This window comes from Argopecten irradians, chromosome 12 (genome assembly GCF_041381155.1).
Source record: "Argopecten irradians isolate NY chromosome 12, Ai_NY, whole genome shotgun sequence".
NCBI classification, from domain to species: domain Eukaryota; kingdom Metazoa; phylum Mollusca; class Bivalvia; order Pectinida; family Pectinidae; genus Argopecten; species Argopecten irradians.
Genome location: NC_091145.1, coordinates 6,512,204 through 6,533,884, shown reverse-complemented (window position 1 = coordinate 6,533,884; position 21,681 = coordinate 6,512,204). Strand labels below are relative to the sequence as shown.

The 21,681-nt window shown below is 36.4% G+C and overlaps 2 protein-coding genes across 8 annotated transcripts in view; one reads left to right on the top strand and one right to left on the bottom strand.

The window, feature by feature from the left end:
- Positions 1-21,681, bottom strand: part of LOC138335999 (protein kinase C delta type-like) — a 108,735-nt gene that overhangs the window by 15,635 nt on the left and 71,419 nt on the right. For all 7 annotated transcript variants that reach the window (XM_069285250.1, XM_069285249.1, XM_069285255.1 and 4 more), the window contains 4 exons: positions 11,967-12,155; positions 7,719-7,915; positions 4,910-4,970; positions 3,310-3,478 (listed from right to left, as the gene is read on the bottom strand). In XM_069285250.1, coding sequence (XP_069141351.1) covers positions 3,310-3,478; positions 4,910-4,970; positions 7,719-7,915; positions 11,967-12,096 — 557 coding nt within the window. In that variant the 5' untranslated portion in view covers positions 12,097-12,155. The remainder of the gene's footprint in view (positions 1-3,309; positions 3,479-4,909; positions 4,971-7,718; positions 7,916-11,966; positions 12,156-21,681) is intronic.
- On the top strand, positions 16,021-16,416 carry LOC138336611 (putative uncharacterized protein FLJ46204). The gene has a single exon (XM_069286131.1). The coding sequence runs from the start codon at positions 16,021-16,023 to the stop codon at positions 16,414-16,416; it is 396 nt and encodes a 131-aa protein (XP_069142232.1).

Here is a 21,681-nt window from a genome sequence, read left to right as displayed (position 1 = left end):
TGTGGTGAAATTAAATTGCAGTAAAAAAAGTTGTCAGGCATGAAAATTTGAAAATAAGTCACTGTAAAAACAAGTTCAGTTACAGTAGTTTCCCTGTAGAACTATTTTTTCTGTATGAAGACAGACTAAAGCTTCAAGGATTAATTACCATATCAATTTTGACCGACTCCTTTATTGGAAGAAACAAATCAATTTTATTTATGAGATCAATCACGGATAAGATTATACATCACAAACATCGCTGCGAGAAAAGCACCAATCAAATTAAAGCTTGATCGATTGAGCTGACAAAACATCCCCCCTCTACTAGCCTACACTTGCTTTGATTAACGATTTTCTATCAAGCGTTTTATTACAGAGATTTTTCGAAAAATATTAAATCATACATACACCATAAACACTATGTGTGAAGAATCTTTTTGATCCAATATATTAGAGAAACTATTATATTACTTGATGATTTACTTGAGTTGGTCAGGTTTAAATGATTACAAGTCTGATATTGGCTTTCGGAATGCCACAAGGTCTATTGATATCTTACTGACAGGGCCTGGACAGCTGTTGTATAAATATCAGCTGAAATAGATTCCCTCAGAATACATAATGTACCATAACCAAAAAATACTCTCCCTAAATTGATTATGTGCTAGAGATATACCAGTAATCTGAATAGTTCTGGATATCAAATTTTCTTCTGTCACATCAAAGTTTTTGTTTTACTTCTGTTCTAACTGTCTAGGTTTTTATCAAATCATCAAAAGTTTCTATTTGTGATCACATCTGTATAAAACACATCTTTTGTGCTGACACCAGAATTTAAAGTTTTATTGCTAGATTTACTCTCTTAGATTCACTTAAAATTTGAAGATTCACTTTCTTAAGTTTCTCGGTGACAGACTTATGACTTGCTATTTTGTTATTTGCCCCCAGATAATTATAGATACGGCGGCACAGCGAAGATTAACATATAACCTTATATGTTGCAGCTGTAGAAGCTGAATCATAAGAAGACAATAGGAGTGTTTTCAACATCCTGTCCAAAATGTCGCTTAATTGGAATTTTATTTGTTCTATTTCAAGTGCCAAATAACTTAATACCATGTTCATCCTGAGTGAAGCCCTACCCAATTCTTATTGTACAAATTAAAATTTTTATCTATCATCTAGCCCTTTTCTTATGTCAAACCAATCACCATATCTATCCTAATCTTCCTGCTGAAATGACGATAGTATGACATATCAATTTTAAGCGTGTCCTGCACAAATGTTACAAGGTATCCTCTGGTACATAAATCAGTCCTATTTAGACCAATAGTGCTTTCCAAAGCCTTGGTTTGCTTGACTTTGCTGACCTTGACATGAGAATGTCATGGTCAAATTTAAGCTAAGACACAATCTTATTGGTTGACAGACTGGTGATTAGATTGCTCAACAGCTGACAAATAAATATAAATATTTTATCCTTTCTGGTTTAACTCTAGACATTCCTGTCCATCAAAGTGGCCAGTTGATGAGTAATTGAACCTAGAATCTAAGCGGTCAGATATTGGTCAAACTGGCGCTGAACGGTACTACAGAGGACTCCACATAATCGAATAACGGTTATTCGAATATTTCGGTTATTTGCATAAAATTCTGCGGTCCCGATTTTTTCCTTCTTTATCTTTGTTTTTCAACTCCGTGTATTTGCATAGACTTTTACATGACCTCCGGTTATTTGAATAAAATATTTGGGAAATTCTAAAAATAAAATCGAATATTTTTCAATGTTGCAATATATTTTTAGCGAAATTCGCCGATATGTTTCAAGATACTTCGCTTTTACTAGAAATCATCCTGGTAACAGATTAACGTTATAGTATGGCTTGTTATTTTATGCATGAATCTGCAAAGGTATTCGACGCTGTTACGATTTACATCAGCAGCGGTTGATCATAACTTTAGTATATTCACTGACTCAAACATCTAATTAAAGCATTTGCATTTTCAAATATGTTTATTTATTAACGTAACGTACCTTAGTTCGCGATCGGTTGGAGAAACCATGCTTCCTTACAACAATCGCCATTCATGAGTAGTCTCGTTCAACCAGAGTCTTGTTGACTACGACAGACATGTGCGTATCAAGCGTCTCGTTGAACGAGACATAAAAGCATGCAAAGTCGGCGTGCAATGACTACCGCAAGTTTCGTACAGTATGTAAGCTTAGGATACAAAAGATACTTGCTACGTTGTTTCATTGCTACTTGAATATGCATTGATTTCTGAAATGTTATCAAGCTATTCACCGTATAGATCAACAATACAGGGAAAATTCTCAAAACACATTTAGGTCGAGTGAACGCATGGCTTCATCACCTGCCGCCATTTTCGAATTCATATACACATGTTAAAAACAACACTACTAGTTGATCGGCACTTTGAAGTTTAATCACGATCGTAAGTTCATTTTGCCAGGCAAATGTACGTAAATTTGTTTATTATTTAGGTTCAGAATTGTAGACATAAATCCAATCCTGTTTAGTAGAATCTAACTGCATTTGATATCGATCGTTTAGCTGTTTCTCAAATATTCACGTGTCGATCTAACGTAAACAAGAATCTAATATTGGAATATTTTTTGTTATTAAACAATTAAAATCGATTTACAGCTTCGAAAATAATTACTTGTTGTTCGTTTTAAGTGTAAAAAATTTACGTATTTATTAAAAAAAAACGAAACGATATCTATTTGCCTATTCACATACATATGTGTGGGGTCAAACGGAGGTCCAAAATGTCATCTCCGCCTATTCGAATACTCCGGTTATTTGCATATTTTCTTCTGGAAAATGACCTATGGTCAAACTGGCGCTGAACGGTACTACATCAGAAGTTATGATATTGGCGAAGATAGGCCCAGAAGATATGCTATAATGCTTGATTTAATCTGACTTTTGATAATTCCATCTTGACCTCACCAAAGTTCCTTACATGCTTAAATATCAACTAATTCTGAGCATAAACATGATAAGAAATGCTTTGATCCTTAAACAAACATAAAAATTGAACAATGTAAACAAGAAATTGATATACTGTAAACATGGATATTTTTGTGCGTGAACAATTCACATGATTTTTGTGCGTGAACAATTCACATGATGTTATTTTCGCGATAGATACACTTTTAGACTCTTAACAACAAAGTTCAAACATGTACAAAATATTATGCCCAGGGAAAATTTTCACAATCAAGCGAAATTCTCATCCTCACGTAAATTTCCACGTTTAAAGTTAACTATCCTAGGAATACTAATTGATTCAACTCACCATAAGAATTCATTGCAGAATGAACAGTATGTGGGTTGGCGGAAGAATTTTGCAATGAACTGATGCCCTTTGACCTCGTGAACTTTCTGTTGCTTTATTGCTCCTCGTCGACGTGTGATAGCACCTCCAGTGTTCACCTTGTTTTGTTCCGATAAAGCTGGAACTTGCTCTGAGAAAAACAAAATAGAGGATCGAACATAAATGGCTATGTCACATGAAATTATTAAACGAGTTCAGTGATTTGATATGCTGTGAGCCTTTAGGTGAGTAGCATATACAGTTACTCAATAAGTTTAATAATTTTCAAATTTCATAGCCACGAGAGTATAAGATTCTATTTATCACATAACTTAATGTATATTTATAGAGTAAAGGGAGGCTGCTCTATATTCATGTTGTGTCTCCTTGTTACAGTAGAACTATTAAGCTTTTTATAGTGCAATCTCACTGAAACATGCCGCTGAAGTCAACAAACAAGCACACCCCATCCTTATTATACTGACAATAGCAAACCAGTCTTCCCGCTTCCTTTATGCTGATCAAAAAGCAGGAACAGAAACTACCATTGATTTCAGATGTTTAGTATAATAACCATGAGAGATATCTTACATCCTATACGAATCAAACTGACGTGCCATAGCTACAGATAGAGAATCTTACATGAGTGGCTATGTAATATTAAATTATTCCACGAGTTTAATAAATTTCATTTTATGTGGCATCAAATGTAAAATTCTATTTATCACATATATAAGAGTGGTGAAATCGGGCTCGGGTTTGATGTTTCTGTCTACCGAGATAATCGTGCAACTTCATATTTTAATCACGACCTTGTTATTTACAAATGTGTCTTACTATATTTATGACATGGCTGAATGGAGCAGTCATTGACGTCTCTACTTCTAAATCCTGAGACAATTACATTTCAAAGGAAAATAATGCATAATAAGACACATGAATAATAGAAATGTCAAATTACTTGTGAAAGCAATCCTTCATTCACCGGGTACCTTTATCCATTTGTATCTTAAAATAGAATATAAAGGTACACGCATAATATTGCCAATTGTACTTTGATATACTGCTTATACTAATGCAACATACAGATATCATGTCAAATCCTAAATATGTTCACATGACACAGCAGACAACATGAACAAGTAATAATGACGCTTGGCCTCCATATCATCGAGTGTGACTTTCTTTTATTAAGCCTAATTTGTAGTTAGGTTCCCTGTGAATGTCGCTATAAAGGCGAGCTCGTTCCACTTAACTCCCAAGTCACCAATAGATGGCGCTATTTCACACTGAATAACGCTCTCAAGGTACCAGTGGGAATTGTCTGTGTGAACTACTAACGAAAACATCCACCATCCTCTCTCTGGCAATCGCAGTGAAAGTGTAAAATTGCAAAGGTCAGAGCATGATGCATTTGTTTATTAACTCAAAATGCGACAGAAACAGAAACCTGTCCTAGTGATATCCTTATGAAGCACCTCGGAGAGCTGTCCATATTGGAACAGTCTAAAATAGAACGACACAGCCATTTTTATATCAGTTATTTAGAATATCTATAGTCTTTTCTGCGTTTGTTTATTACCTTCATTTTCAGAGAAATATCTGACTTGTATCTGTAGTCGACCTGATGGCTTCAGTTCCAGCTGAAATAGACAATAAAATTAAACAATTACATAATGCATAATAGATTGGACATGATAAACATTAATTTTTTTTCCATGTTTTTTTTTAGATAATAAATTACGAAATTTTCCAACCACAAAATAATCTGTACTGCCTGGCATGACATAATTATGGATATCACATCTCATACTACAGACATACAATATCTTTCTATTTATGGAGAACTGATAACCAAATCAATGGATATAATTGTGACAATTTTAGCTACTTATATTGACGGCATCTGATCATGATCACAATTTATACAATGTACTTACTGACTTTGTCAATTTACAGCAACTTTTTTTTTCGTTACAGTACTTCTTAATCCACTTTAAAAAACAGTTATACTGACACCCTAGGTTTGATTGTTGTAAATTGATTAACGCTTTTGTAATTAAAGGTTCTTCGATAGGCAAAATTTACATTTCCAATTTGCTGCAAAATAATTACATTTTCTCAAAAAAGGCAAAGCCGGTGAAGATTAGGTTGGGTTTTATTAGTTTAACGTCCTATTAGCAATCAGGGTCATGTAAGGACATGCCAGGTTTGATGGTGTGGGAAAACCAGAGTACCCGGAGAAAAAACCACAGACCAAAATGGTCAGTACCTGTTAGTAATGTATACAGAATACTTCAGAATTGTGTAAAATTTTATGGAGTTTGCTCAACAGGAAAATATTTTGTCTTATTTGAAAATTGTTGTAAAACCGTGATTAGCCTTATCAGTTTGAATGACTCGGCTCCAGAGTGCTATAATATCATTTCAGGTAATATGTTAAGTGCATCTGATTCCTAATCAAATTCATTAATAATTAGCAACAGATAGCAAAAATCTGTCGGGGGATCCTATCTTAAGAATAAATAACCATCAAGTTCTATATTCCATATGATAAAGTGAAGGGCAAAAGCTAAAGAAACAATTCTCACTTGAGCATGATCTTCGCCTGATCCCATCAACATGTAATTGCATTACTCTAACTATTTGTGTGTACAGTAATTCTCAACAAGACAATTTCATCTGATGCTATAAGCACCGAACAACAGAATTAACTTAAAATAGGATGGTATTCACTCTTACAATGAGGTACACCCTCACAAAATCCGTCTTAGCCATGTAGCAAGAATCAATATTGGTGTTATATCTGGATTCAGTGTAAAAAGTAGATGTGATTAGATTTAGCCTTGTGAATACAGAGGATGGCTTGATGCTAGGGGTTAAAGAATCGGCGGTATCGCAGACAGCACGTCGCAGCCATATTTAGATGGATTAGACTTTTCATTCGCCGGAATATTCTCAGGGTAATTGAGACTTAGAAATCTACGACAGGGTTTTATTGCAGATTACAAATACAGTTTGCCAACCGAGAAAAGATACATTTTTTTTATTACATCCACAATCTTGTGGGTTTCAAACATGCAGCTAATTCCGAACATGTTTTTTTCGATGAAGAGAATGAAAAGCTTTTATTGAAATGAAATATTTTGAAGACAGTGCAGGAAGTAGCATCGATTACAACATTCTTCTGGCAACAATTTCTAAATTTGTCAATCATGCTGCATTCTCATGTGAAAATCAATTTTTCACATAAACAAAAACCAAAATTAAGAGAACGACAAAAGCGACAGTTAACGTAATCTCCTTTTATGACAGATGTTGTGTATTCTATTTTTTTTTTTTTTTACAGTTTGAATGTTTAATTTCCAATTTATTCTGACATCCCACCACAAAAGTAAAGGCGGGTTACGGCCACAAACATTATATTGTCCAGTTGATGGCCAGACAGACAGGTCAGTGGACATTATGGTCAACAGCGGTCATTTATTAGCGAGTGAAAGAGTGAAATTGAGTGTTTCTGATATTGAATGAAACTTGTAGTGGTTCATTGTCTTTTATTGTTAAGAGAGAGCAATTTATCATGAGAAACCACGGATCACGTCAAAAGCAAGATGTCTCCGATACAGGGAACAGAATTACTGTAATTCTACCAAATACAAGCAAAGGATAAGTCAAAGTCAAAATATACCAGTGCTTACTGTATTTTACTGGCCAAGATAAAGGCTACACTGGAAATAAATGATGGATTTTAAGGGGGGGGGCTTATTACTGAATGTAGGCCATATCAGCAAACAGAAACGCTGGAGTGGCACCATATTACAAGCAGTTTGATGTGGTGTTTATGCGAAGTTATTTAGATTTACTTGCTACTTCTGCTATATAAACTAACCAAGACAAAGTGAAGTCTATGAGGGTATAACTGACGCCCAAAACAGGATCATTAATGTTAACATGGTAACATCAACTACCGTCAAAATGGCTGCGTTCCATTTTGTGTATTAAATCATTGTTGATAAACGTTTTTCCTTGTCTAACTTAAAATCGTTAACTCAGAGACCCCAAAATGAGCTAATAATGTAAAATATAAGTATTAAACTATCTTCCTATTGAACCCATAATGTGCTAGATCACATTATGAAGATTGTCTGCAAAGCTCTATTATTAAAGACCATTCATTCCATAGGAAGACAATTTAATGCTTAATCATGAACGCACAGAAGAAGAAAATACAAACAAGTCAAATGCACTGTTGAATGTAGCACCCACAAAACATATTTTTTGTTCCATTATTTTTCTTTCTAATGGTATATCAGAGCTTACTTAGTCAAATATGGTACTTCCGTCTAACAAAGATTCAAGCTGAAGATTAATCCATCATCTTGGATATTTACCCAAACTGTAGCGATGTTTCCATCGTTGCATTTATCTGCCAAAGTCTGTGAAGGGACTGTCACTTCAGCTAGTAGCCTATTGGGTCGTTCCATCACGATCATGTTTATCACACGACCCTCGTATAGATGGGCATCGAAGCATGTGTTCCACTCCGGGTAAATTGTCCTCTTTTTCTGAACAAGCTGTGTTCCTCGACCTTGAAAATAAAGCACATGTTATCTTAATGCGTACAGATATAAATAAAAATGACCAAAGATAAACTGTAATGCTCGCCCGTAACAATCCTTTTCTTTTCTATTTTCCTCATCTTTTGATCTTTTCATATTTTAAAATCATGATCATTTTGAGGTTGAATCATATATCATCTAAAATAATACTGTATATAAGATAATAAATGGAATATGGCAGAATGGAATGTGACTTTGTGGGATGGAATGTGAAGTGGTGGGATGGAATGTGAAGTGGTGGGATGGAATGGGTTGGAATGGGATATGGTGGGATGGAATGGGAATGGAATGGGATGGAATGGGATGTAATGGGATAGAATGGGACATGGTGGAATACAATGGGATGGAATGGGACATGGTGGGATGCAATGGGATGGAATGGGACATGGTAGGATGCAATGGGATGGAATGGGACATGGTGGAATACAATGGGATAGAATGGGACATGGTGGAATACAATGGGATGGAAAGGGACATGGTGGAATACAATGGGATGGAATGGGATGTAATGGGATAGAATGGGACATGGTGGAATACAATGGGATGGAATGGGACATGGTAGGATGCAATGGGATGGAAAGGGACATGGTAGGATGCAATGGGATGGAAAGGGACATGGTAGGATGCAATGGGATGGAAAGGGATGGAATGGGATGGAATGTGATGTGGTGGGATGAAATGGGACATGGTGGGATGGAATGGGATGTGGTGGAATGGAATGGGATGGAATGGGACATAACAAGGTGGAATAGGATTTGGTGGGATGGAATGGGATGTGGTGGTATGGAATGGGACATGATGGCTTGGGACTGACATGGGTCATGGGTGGCACTTATATGTCCCCATTTCACAGGCGGGAATTATGTACCTGGTATTTGATTTGAGATCTAGGAATATCATTAACTATCATGTCAAATACACTCAGCGGTATAAAGCACTGTTGTCTTTTATTGAATAATGAATGAAAAAACTGATTTATTACAATATCAATTTACAAAAGTTTGACTTTTCTGAATAATTCAGTTTCCAGACAATATATATATAATCTAATTTATTATCGAGGCCTATAACAGAGCACCAATGCCCAGCAGGGATGGAAACTGACCGATCAGAATTTCAGCCCAAAGTGTCCAGCGAAGTTCATAACCAGACGTAACGGTCAGTCGTAATAATGACTCAATGTCGTCTCTCATATGAATAATTTACATGTCTGATGACCGTCTAAAAAAAGCAAATCTGGTATTTTTACTCATCTTCATTTGTTTCTACAATACACAGGGGAGAGCATGGCTAACCAAAACTACTCCATCATGGTATCATTTTTACTTTAGGATTCATAAATTCATTATTTGTACAACGAAATCTGGGTCTGGACTTGAAGGTCACCGAGGTCAAATGCGGAAATTTACATGAGTGGAACTTTCCTCTAATTACTCAAGGCCTTTTCACAGTGAAAATTTAAACCATGTGTAAAGTTCTGTGAATATATAAAATAATTACCAAAAGCCTAATGTTATATCTATCGCAAAAAATACAAGAGGCCCAGAGGGCCTGTATCGCTCACCTGGTTTTTTGTTAGTAATTATCACAAGACTCTGACAATTAGAAAAATAAGCAAAATTGACTCCCAAAGTTAAATTTTGAATCACAACCATACAATGATGCTATTGATACCATACAAATATGCTATCCAATACATAGGTTCAGAGACAAAGTAATTTATATGAAAATAGTAGCCTAATTGACCTTTTTGACCTCGCATATCTTTCCGTTTAAGGCCAGGGGGTAAGCCCTATCATTTGTACAATTTCAAATCCCAACCCTATAAGGATGCTACCATTGCATTATAAGTGCTCTTCCATTCTTAGTTGCAGAGAAGAAGTCGTTTATATGGAAATAGCTAAATTGACCCCTTTTGACCCCAACCTTCAGGCCCCCGGGGGGTCAGCCCCATCATTTGCAAAATTTTGAATCAAAACCCTATAAGGATGTAACCATTACATTATGAGCGCAATCCCATGTTAAGTTGCAGAGAAACAGTCATTTATATGGAAATTGACCACTTTTGACCCCGCCCCTCAGGTCCCCGGGGGTCAGCCCTATCATTTGCTCAATTTGGAATCCCCAGCCTACAAGGAAGCTACCATTACATTATGGGTGCTATACCATGGGGGGGGGGGGGAGTGTCAGCCCTATCATTTGCACAATTTTGAATCCCAACACTATAAGGATGCCAACATTGCATTATGGGTGCTATACCATGCTTAGTTTCAGATAAGAAGTCGTTATATGGAAATAGCCAAATTGACCCCTTTTGACCTGCCCCTCAGGCCCCCGGGGGGCCAGCCCCATCATTTGCACAATTTGGAATCCCCACCCTATAAGGATGCTACCATTGCATAATGGGTGCTATGCCATGCTTAGTTGCAGAGAAGAAGTCATTTATATGGAAATAGCCAAATTGACCGCTTTTGACCCTGCCCCTCAGACCCCCGGGGGGGTCAGCCCTATCATTTGCGCAATTTTGAATTCCCACCCTATAAGAATGCTACCATTGCATTATGGGTGCTATACCATGCTTAGTTTCAGAGAAGAAGACGTTTATATGGAAATAGCCAAATTGGCCCCTTTTGACCCCGTCCCTCAGGCCCCCGGGGGGTCAGCCCCATTATTTGTACAATTTTGAATCCCCACCCTATAAGGATGCTACAACTGCATTATGGGTGCTATCCCATGCTTGGTTTCAGAGAGGAAGTCGTTTATATGGAAATAGCCAAATTGACCCCTTTTGACCCCGTCCCTCAGGCCCCCCGGGGGTCAGCCCCATCATTTGTACAATTTTGAATCCCCACCCTATAACGATACTACAATTGCATTATGAGTGCTATACCATGCTTAGTTTCAGAGAAGAAGTCGTTTATATGGAAATAGCCAAATTGACCCCATTTGACCCCGCCCCTCAGGCCCCCGGGGGGTCAGCCCCATCATTTGTACAATTTTGAATCCCCACCCTATAAGGATGCTACCATTGCATTATGGGTGCTATCCCATGCTTGGTTTCAGAGAAGAAGTCGTTTATATGGAAATAGCCAAATTGACCCCTTTTGGCCCCGCCCCTCAGGCCCCCGGGGGGTCAGCCCCATCATTTGTACAATTTTGAATCCCCACCCTATAACGATACTACAATTGCATTATGAGTGCTATACCATGCTTAGTTTCAGAGAAGAAGTCGTTTATATGGAAATAGCCAAATTGACCCCATTTGACCCCGCCCCTCAGGCCCCCGGGGGGTCAGCCCCATCATTTGTACAATTTTGAATCCCCACCCTATAAGGATGCTACCATTGCATTATGGGTGCTATCCCATGCTTGGTTTCAGAGAAGAAGTCGTTTATATGGAAATAGCCAAATTGACCCCTTTTGGCCCCGCCCCTCAGGCCCCCGGGGGGTCAGCCCCATCATTTGTACAATTTCCAGTTAGTAGCCCATAAGGATGCTACCAGTCAAATTTTGTTGAAATCCAACCAGCGGTTATGGAGAAGAAGTCGATTGTTGACGGACGCCGGACGCCGGACGCTGCAGTATCCCATAAGCTCACCTCGGTCCTTTGGACCAGGTGAGCTAAAAACTGATGCAAAATGTTTACTCTTGCAAAATCAAGCCCTCCTGGAAAGAGGCTCAAATTTCACAAAATAATTGCACAGAGCAAGAGATTAATCAAATGTCAAAAGAAATCAAATTGAGAAACCTACACAGCTTTCTTAGTTTCAGTCTGTATTTAATTCAAGGTAATTATATAAGTGAATCCTCAAAGAGGGGGAGGGGCTTATAGGGACAGGAGAGGCCGGCGCTTATTACCCTGAATACGGTATAATGATCTCAGCCCTGTGTCAAATTCACTCTGCCCCAGTCTCTGTGTTGCAAGAAATAATGAAAATATCATTCTTGAAAAAATACTGTCTAAACTGCATTTTGATAGTTCTACACAACAAAAATAACCTTTTTGATAAAATTACCAACCTGGTGTGTTTACTGATTCCTTTACGTTGATGGCTACGTAAGGGTCAAAGAGGTCGCCTGCGTTGGACTCCATCTTGGCCCCCTTCTCCACTTCTAAGAGTTTCACTCGTATAAAGCCCACCTTCGACATTTTGGAATTCTATTGTAGCTTTCGTTAGAGGTCTTGTCCTTCTGCGGTCATACACCTTACTACAACATATAAGACAGCAGTAATGTTAAGTGTCAGAAGGCGTCAGCAAATTTCTCACTTTAAACTTTGACATTTTGTTATATCGCATGAAATAATCACAATGAATATTCGATGAAGCAGAGGTATCATAAGAATAATTTGGAAGTGAAATATGCGAAAAATTGTAAAATTTCTTTATATCGCATGAAATAATCACAATGAATATTCGATGAAGCAGAGGTATCATAAGAATAATTTGGAAGTGAAATACGCGAAAAATTGTAAAATAATCAAAATGAAACATCATTCTACACTCTCACCTGTGTGAATTCTATATCCAATGTTACCTGAGTTGTCAAAGGCAATATCCAAATATTAAAACTCTAATTAAAGACCTTTAGAAAAATGTTATTTCCTTTTTGACAATATACAAACTCTTTTTATTGTACTCATGTGATAAACACTTAATCTAATTAGAATGGCGCTCTTTTTATTTGCATATTATACTTTCACAAAATAAGTAGTCCAATTCCCTATCGATGAAATAAATGCATGAGTATATTGCATGGGTACAAAATTGTAAAATCTTACTTATTCTGAGCCATTGAGAATCTAGACTAATTTCTAACCAATGAAAATCTCACAATTTTCTTACCAATGAAAATCTCACAAATTTCTAACCAATGAAAATATTACTAATTCAGAGACAATGAAATCTTACCAATTCTAAGCCAATGAAAATACTGCTAATTTCTAAAGATTTTAAATTGCGCCCCATGACATTCTATACATCCTGATGTCCCTTTTGTGTCAATTCCATCATATATATACATATGTACATGGTCATAATATATGGCAAACTTTTAAAATGAATGACAAGATTTGAAACTGTCACTTAAAAACAGACTTGGAATATAAAGAAGTATTTTTGAAGATTCACCACCTGTTTTCTCTCTGAACTTACAGAAGTAGAACATGAGAATTGACTTTACACAGCTGTATAAACATTCCTGCTCCATTTCATTGCATTATTGTAAGATTTTACCGCATACAAATGAAGATCCACATGTTTACAGTATTCCAATGTGAATTGCACGAATTTCAATAACGTGTTTAATAGTTTAATGGATCTTCGTAAAAGCATGTAATTGGTTGATTGATGAGTTTGATGTTTACCTGATACTCTCGAGGTTCTTTTAATTTTTTTTTTTTTTTTGCTGTGAGTTGTCACAACAAAGTAGCTGGAATGTTCTGATTTTTTCTCAAATGGATGAATTTTCTCTTAAGCAAACACAGCACAACATGAAGAAATGTCATGAAATATTTCATACCTATAGCTACATTTAAATTCAAAATTATTTCCACTTTATTTGAAGAACTGTTCATACTGGATGGAGTAAGAAAATAAAACAAGACATGTGTCTTAACATTTTGTGTAGGTGATAAAAGTGTAACAGCTTTTAAAGGATGAACGGAAATGGTACAATTTAAAAGAGAAAAACAAACAAAGAAATAGTGTGCTGAAAAATGCAAAACAGAATTCAAGAAGCCAATTAAGAAGCCAATTCTCAAGTGATGCTGCCATTACAAAATAGGAAAGAATTTTTGTTCTTTACACTTAACTGTAATATAGCAAGTTGTTATTTTACAGACACAGTTGAAACTTTAAGTTCTTTCCACACAAAGTTAAAACAGAATTTTCTAGCTAATTGATGCAAAACATCCCTTGGCCAGATTTCTTAATGTATTCTGAGTCAGTTAATTTTTTTTTCAAAACACTGCAAATCAATGCTAAAAGGTGTTCTACATCATTCTACATCAATCTACATCATTTTTCCAGTAAATTGAAGTCTTAGTCATCTAAGTGTTTGAAATTGACTCATTACTTGTACAAATTGTGAAACATTTGCATAACCATGCAGAGGATATGGCAAAATTATAATACACCCTGATCTGTTTTGATTGGGGTCACAAATCTGAATTAAACGATTTCTCAATAGATGTTTGATAAATCATAAAATCTTAAGTGTATGAAAGTTGATATGAAGGTAATTTTGTACTTGCACATTATAGTAAAACATTTTTTTTTAATTCACCACATATATTTTGCAATTTTTCCTCCTTAAAGATGCTCCAACGCCGACAGAGCATAAATGATATTCATCATTTGAACAATAATTGGTGATTAATAGTGTATATATATGCCTAATTATTACTAAAAATAACATAACATTATTGATTACGCCTTTGGTGCATGCGCAATCATTACTTCATTCCATATTTATATAGGATATATGTAGTGCAAAGGAATTTTTTCGGGATGCAATTAATTATTTGTCATATTTTTAACTTGAAGTAAAATTAGAAGCTCAAACTTTTCAATAGTGGTAATGGTGCAAAGGAAGTAACTTTTGTAACCAAAAATTGTCTGCTCCTGTTTTTGATAGTGAAAAAATACCATTTGTCAGAGGTAGAGCATCTTTAAAATAAGCTATCATTTTAAAATCCAGTTTTTTTGTTCTGTACAAGAGACAATGAAAACAGTAGATGAAAAAGAAAAAATATACCCCGTAGAGTTGCTTAGTTATGAGTCATATCGATATATTACCGTATTAGATCCAATAAACGCCCATGGTGTTTAAAAAAAATTGAAAAAATCGAAAGGTGATTAATAAGACAAAATTATTGCAAATCTATCCAGTTTTGGTCTTCATTTATGCTCAGGTAACTGAAATTGAGGCCTCAAAACGGTGTGGGGTGCTTATAGGGACATAGACATTTATTGGATTAAATACGAGAGCTTTAAAGAACGAATACACCTGGTAGTTGCTTAGTTACATGTATCCAAATTAGTTTCAAAGAAAGGTGACATGAAAGGTATCAATCAAGTAAAGCTACAGGTGTGTTCCTATATTTAGACATAAATACTTTGAACAGTGGAACAAAAGTGCACATTAAGGAGTCATGTAACACCTGCAGAAGTCTTTTGAGTTTGGAGGTAAGAAAGTGTACCGATTAATGACAGCGGATGTTTAGTCGATGATGCGTATTGTTTACAGAAGCTGACAAGTGTGTTTGGCAGACGGTCGACAATCCCTGCGTGTTTGATAACTTTTCCATCATTGCTTCGTACTACATGTATATGTAAACCAGCTTATTGCTGCTGATTTTGCAGCTTTTTCAAGCCAATATAATTTCGTGATTTTGAGTGAAAATGCTCTGTTGCACTTTTATTTGAATATTTTTATAGCAATTTTTAATAAATCTAGATTTTTAATGCTCGCAAAATTTAATTGTACACAAAAATATATTGATTTAAAGCTGCCTCTTTTCCAAACAAAGATTTCATTCGATTTTCTATTATTACTGCCTTCAATGATATAAATAGCCAATTTTCAAATGACACACTGGTTAGAAAGTACTTTGGGGATCTCTTGTGTTTTCTTCATCTTAAATGTGATCATTTTCTACTTCATAATGTCCCCCATGAACATATTCATTTTTGACCTTGTGTTGATCGTTCACCTCAGTAAGGAAAAAACCAGGCTGTATGTTGTAACCCCTGGTTATTAATGTACGATCTAAGCCTGATAATTTATTCTCCAGTGGATGTCTAATAGTTTGGCCATTGTCAGTTTAAAATGTGACTGAGTGGGGTGTGCTGTTAGATGTGTCTTTGGCAGTATGGTTCAGTGTGATGACACTGTAAAATGGGCACAAGTCCCGCTATCACAATGAGACATGACCATACCACAAGTCCCGCTATCACAATGAGACATGACCATACCACAAGTCCCGCTATCACAATGAGACATGACCATACCACAAGTCCCGCTATCACAATGAGACATGACCATACCACAAGTCCCGCTATCACAATGAGACATGACCATACCACAAGTCCCCGCTATCACAATGAGACATGACCATACCACAAGTCCCACTATCACAATGAGACATGACCATACCACAAGTCCCACTATCACAATGAGACATGACCATACCACAAGTCCCACTATCACAATGAGACATGACCATACCACAAGTCCCACTATCACAATGAGACATGACCATACCACATGTCCCACTATCACAATGAGACATGACCATACCACAAGTCCCACTATCACAATGAGACATGACCATACCACAAGTCCCACTATCACAATGAGACATGACCATACCACAAATCCCACTATCACAATGAGACATGACCATACCACAAGTCCCACTATCACAATGAGACATGACCATACCACAAGTCCCACTATCACAATGTGACATGACCATACCACAAGTCCCACTATCACATGCCATACACAATCCCACCCAATCTCACAATGAACATACCATATGACCATACCACAAGTCCCACTACTATCACAATGAGACATTACACATACCATCACATGTCCCCTATCACAATGGACATGACAATACCACAAGTCCCACTATCACAATGAGACATGACATACCACAAGTCCCATATCACAATGAACATGACATACCACAAGTCCCACTATCACAATGAGACATTACCATACCACAAGTCCACACAATGAACATGACATACATCCACTATCACAATGAGACATGATCATACCACAAGTCCCACTATCACAATGAGACATGACAATACCACAAGTCCCCTATCACAATGAACATGACATTACCATACCAAGTCCCACTATCACAATGAGCATGATCATACCACATGAGTCCACTATCACAATGAGACATGATCATACCACAAGTCCCACTATCACAATGAGACATGACCATACCACGAGTCCCCATCGAATGTCACACTGATCATACACAAGTGACATGATCCAATAGCATGATCACACACAGTCCCACTATCACAATGAGCCATGATCATACCACAAGTCCCACTATCACAATGAGACATGACCATACCACAAGTCCCACTATCACAATGAGATGACATGACAAATACCACAAGTCCCACTATCACAATGAGACATGACCATACCACAAGTCCCATATCACAATGAGACATGATCATTACCACAAGTCCCATTATCACAATGAGACATGACCATACCACAATGTCCCATTATCACAATGATACATGATCATACCACAAGTCCCATTATCACAATGAGACATGACCATACCACAAGTCCCATTATCACAATGATACATGATCATACCACAAGTCCCACTATCACAATGAGACATGACCATACCACAAGTCCCATTATCACAATGATACATGATCATACCACAAGTCCCACTATCACAATGAGACATGACCATACCACAAGTCCCCCTATCACAATGATACATGATCATACCACAAGTCCCACTATCACAATGAGACATGACCATACCACAAATCCCACTATCACAATGAGACATGACCATACCACAAGTCCCATATCACAATGAGACATGACAATACCACAAGTCCCACTATCACAATGAGACATGACCATACCACAAGTCCCATTATCACAATGAGACTTGATCATACCACATGTCCCACTATCACATGTGACATGCATACCTAACAGTCCCATTATCACAATGAGACATGATCATACCACATGTCCCACTATCACAATGAGACATGACCATACCACAGTCCCACTATCACAATGAGACATGACATACCACAAGTCCACTATCACAATGTGACCCACAGTCCCACTATCACAATGTTCACATGATCATACCACAAGTCCCACTATCACAATGATGACATGACCATACCACAATCCACTATCACATGTACCTACACAAGTCCCACTTCACAATGAGACATGACCATACCACAAGTCCCACTATCACAATGAGACATGACCATACCCAAGTACACAAGTCCCCACTATCACAATGAGACATGACCATACCACAAGTCCCACTATCACAATGATGACATGACCATACCACAAGTCCCACTATCACAATGGACATGACAGTCATATCACAATGACTACCATACACGTCCCACTATCACAATGTGACATGACCATACCACAGTCCCACTATCACAATGGACTGACCATACACCCCCTATCACAATGTGACCATACACTTCACAATTACATGACATACCACATGTCCCACTATCACAATGAGCAGACATATCATACACAAGTTCCGCTATCACAATGAGACGACATACCACAAGTCCCATTATCACAATGATACATGATCATACCACAAGTCCCACTATCACAATGAGACATGACTATACCACAGTTTCCTTAAACACAAGCACTTATCATATACAGCATAATGTGAACATGCAATTATATATTGTCCAATAATGACCTTAGATTGTTGATTGAATGATAGAAGGTATATAAAACCAAATCTAAGGACATTAAAACCCCTGTCATGCACTTCCCCCATATCTCTTCACCTGTGATGAGGAATCAGATCCCAGTTGCCATGGTGTCAATGGGCAAATGTGTTAATCAAGTGCCAACTAATTATATGTGTACCTTATTTCACCCAATAAGCGCATAGGACGTTTAAAAGATTGAAGAGTGAAAATGTGCTGATGAGACGAAATTATTTCAAACATATATTTTGGTCTTGTGTCTGGGCAATTGAAATGAGGCCTCAAAAAGAGGAAGGGGTGCTTATAGGGACATAGTCGCTTATTGAGTTAAATACGGCATCTATGAGTACCCAAGGTAAATTGATGCATTAAGCAATATAGTCAGATAAAAGCGATTGCCATCCTGTAGATTGATACCCTACCCTACTGAAGTTGTAGGAATTGCACCAAAATGAGGAAATATACCCGTAAAGTGAAAACACTTGGCAAAACATCTTACAAGTGATTTAATTCAAACTGAACTCTTTTACCAAAAAGTTAGCGGAACCCATCTGAGACCAACATGGCAGGATTTTCTGAGTTTATAAGATTCCTGTAAAGTTACTGCAGAGATTTTAAGTACTTGCCACAATTTATAATTACACAACAACATGAGAAGGGAGATTAGTGAAGCAAGTAATTGAACTTAAGGTGTGATGGATTCTGCAGTTGTGCAAACAGATTTTAACTTTCACACAGCATCAGAGCCATCAGGAGGACAGGCTTTGAAATTATACTTTCTTCAAGGAGCCATGCATATATGTATTACTGCAGGTGGCTAAGTGGTTAAGGCGTGTGCCAGCATGTATGTAGTTCGATCTTTATCTTTGGGTTTGAAACCCATGATGTGGGCAAATTTTTTCTGATAGCTGTTGCATATCAGTACTTTTCTCCCAGTACTCTGGCTTTCCTCAAACTTATAAACTTTGTTCATTCAATATTAAGTGTTGCTTTATATAATAGGTAAAGAAAAGCTGGACCACCTGGAGAAAACCACCAACCAAACAAATCAAGAATAACTCATAGATGTATCTTCATGAATTTACGCAATTTGTTAAAATGGCAACAGTTGTCTGATAATAACTAAGGGTTCTGTATACTGAAAAATCCTTTCATAAAAATAAATCTAAAATATCTGTAATTAATTGATTTACATAACAGATTTGCATAAAAAATTAACATGATTAATTGGCAATTTAAGGCTTAATCATACTGGTTTAATATGTAAGTTTTAAATTAAAAGTCTATACTTACATGTTTTAATCCATTAAAATCACAAAGAGTTATCCTATTCTTAATGTCAGAAATTGAAAGTCCCTGTGTTCAATTGTTGTTATCACGTACAATAAAACAAAAACTAAAAATGCAGAAGTGTCTACAATATACACTACAAACTTTCCATTGGTGAATGAGTAAAAAAATTATACTTGAGGTATATATGACTGAGATGACCCAAGCTAATTATAATTAGACAGGTGTAATTATAGAGATGACATCAAAGGGACATCTACTACTCACCTGTAAACAGGTGTCAAACAGGTGTAATTATACATAATTACTCTGTCTTATCAAAACACTGCCATGTACAATGGTAATTGTGTGAGCTTAATTTTCTATTGAAATTTTGGTGTCACTCTATTCTTCTGTTACAGAGGTATTTTTTTTATCATTTTTTCATCTCTAAAAGTTTTACACCTTTAAGTGGGTATTATGTAATATACTTATACATTATCACCAACATGAAAAACAAATTATTACAAAGATACATAAATATACATTCATGTTAAACAAGTTCAAAGTTTGATTGTAATCATTTGTTTTATTAATTGTTTCTCTAAATAATGTTTTAATTACCTAATTAATTTGTATCTCTAAATTTAAGGTTATAAGTATGCAAATTTAGTAGCTGAATAATTAAGATGGGTTTATCTTAAAATCATTTTCCATAAATTTTCTCCTAATACAGGTAAATAAATATTCCAATCTAATAGGCCGAGAAATATCCCAGACATTTTTTGTCTTAATTGCATGTAATTTTACATTTTCAATTGTAAACATTTAATTTGTTGCAGGAAACAATATAGCTAGAGGTGTAATCATTGTTAATTCTGGATACATTTATTATTTATATACCTATAAACCACTAGCAGATTTTTACCTGTATATTTATAATGAAGAAGACCCTTACTATCATCTAACAATGTAATACATCAAACCTGTTTAGAAATAGCAGATTTATGCAATCTATATGTAAACCATCATTTTCTTCACAGTTCACATTTGGGCTAGCTGATCAAGTTTCCAGAAATCATTTTGGCTGAAGGTTACAACTTATTAAGGGAGACAACTGATCCGCTGGGACCTCCCTAAGAAAATTACCAAAGGTCTATACAAGCTACCACAATAATGTCTCTTTTTTTAAGCTTTTTATTCAGCAATCTTACAAAATATGTAGAAGGGTTCAGGAATCTCTTTATAGTGGAGCCAGTGCCAAGTTGTGTGTTAGCCAAATGTCTGAAGAAACATGCTGGGAAACCATTCACAATACAAGGTCTGTGTAGATATCATGGAGGGCATGCTGGCTGTCTCAGCTGTGATAGCTATCTTAAGCTTCTACAACTATACACACAGGACCAAGACAATTCACATGTCAGCAGAAAAACCTTTCTAACCCTCTGAGTCCTGACTTTCATAAACATGCAATATGCAGTTCCCTCAACCCCCTCCCCCTTCCCTTCCCCCCTTTCCCCGGAATAGCTCACTGCTACCTGATGATGTTGGAGCTTACTACAGATTCAAGACTCAACACCTTTTGGTAATTATAAAATACCTTGGGTACCAAAATTAGTCATATTTGACCCCTTTGACCTTGAATGAAGCAAGTCATTTTATCATATTTGGTAACCTTGCTATCCCAGCATATGCCTAATAATTATCAGGTGTATTTATTGGTCCATTAATTATTGACAATAAATTTTCTAAAATTTTACCATATTTTATATTTGTGCCTTTAAATACAGGTAACTGTCATTTAAACTTTAAACTCAGTCCTTTATATAAACTTTATTTATTTTACATTGATTGCGAAACCAGTTATGCAACTTATGCAAAAAATCACTTTCGATGGCCCGAATGTAAGCACGCGAGGGGTCTTAGTGTGGGAGGAAACTGGAGTGCACAGAGGAAACCCA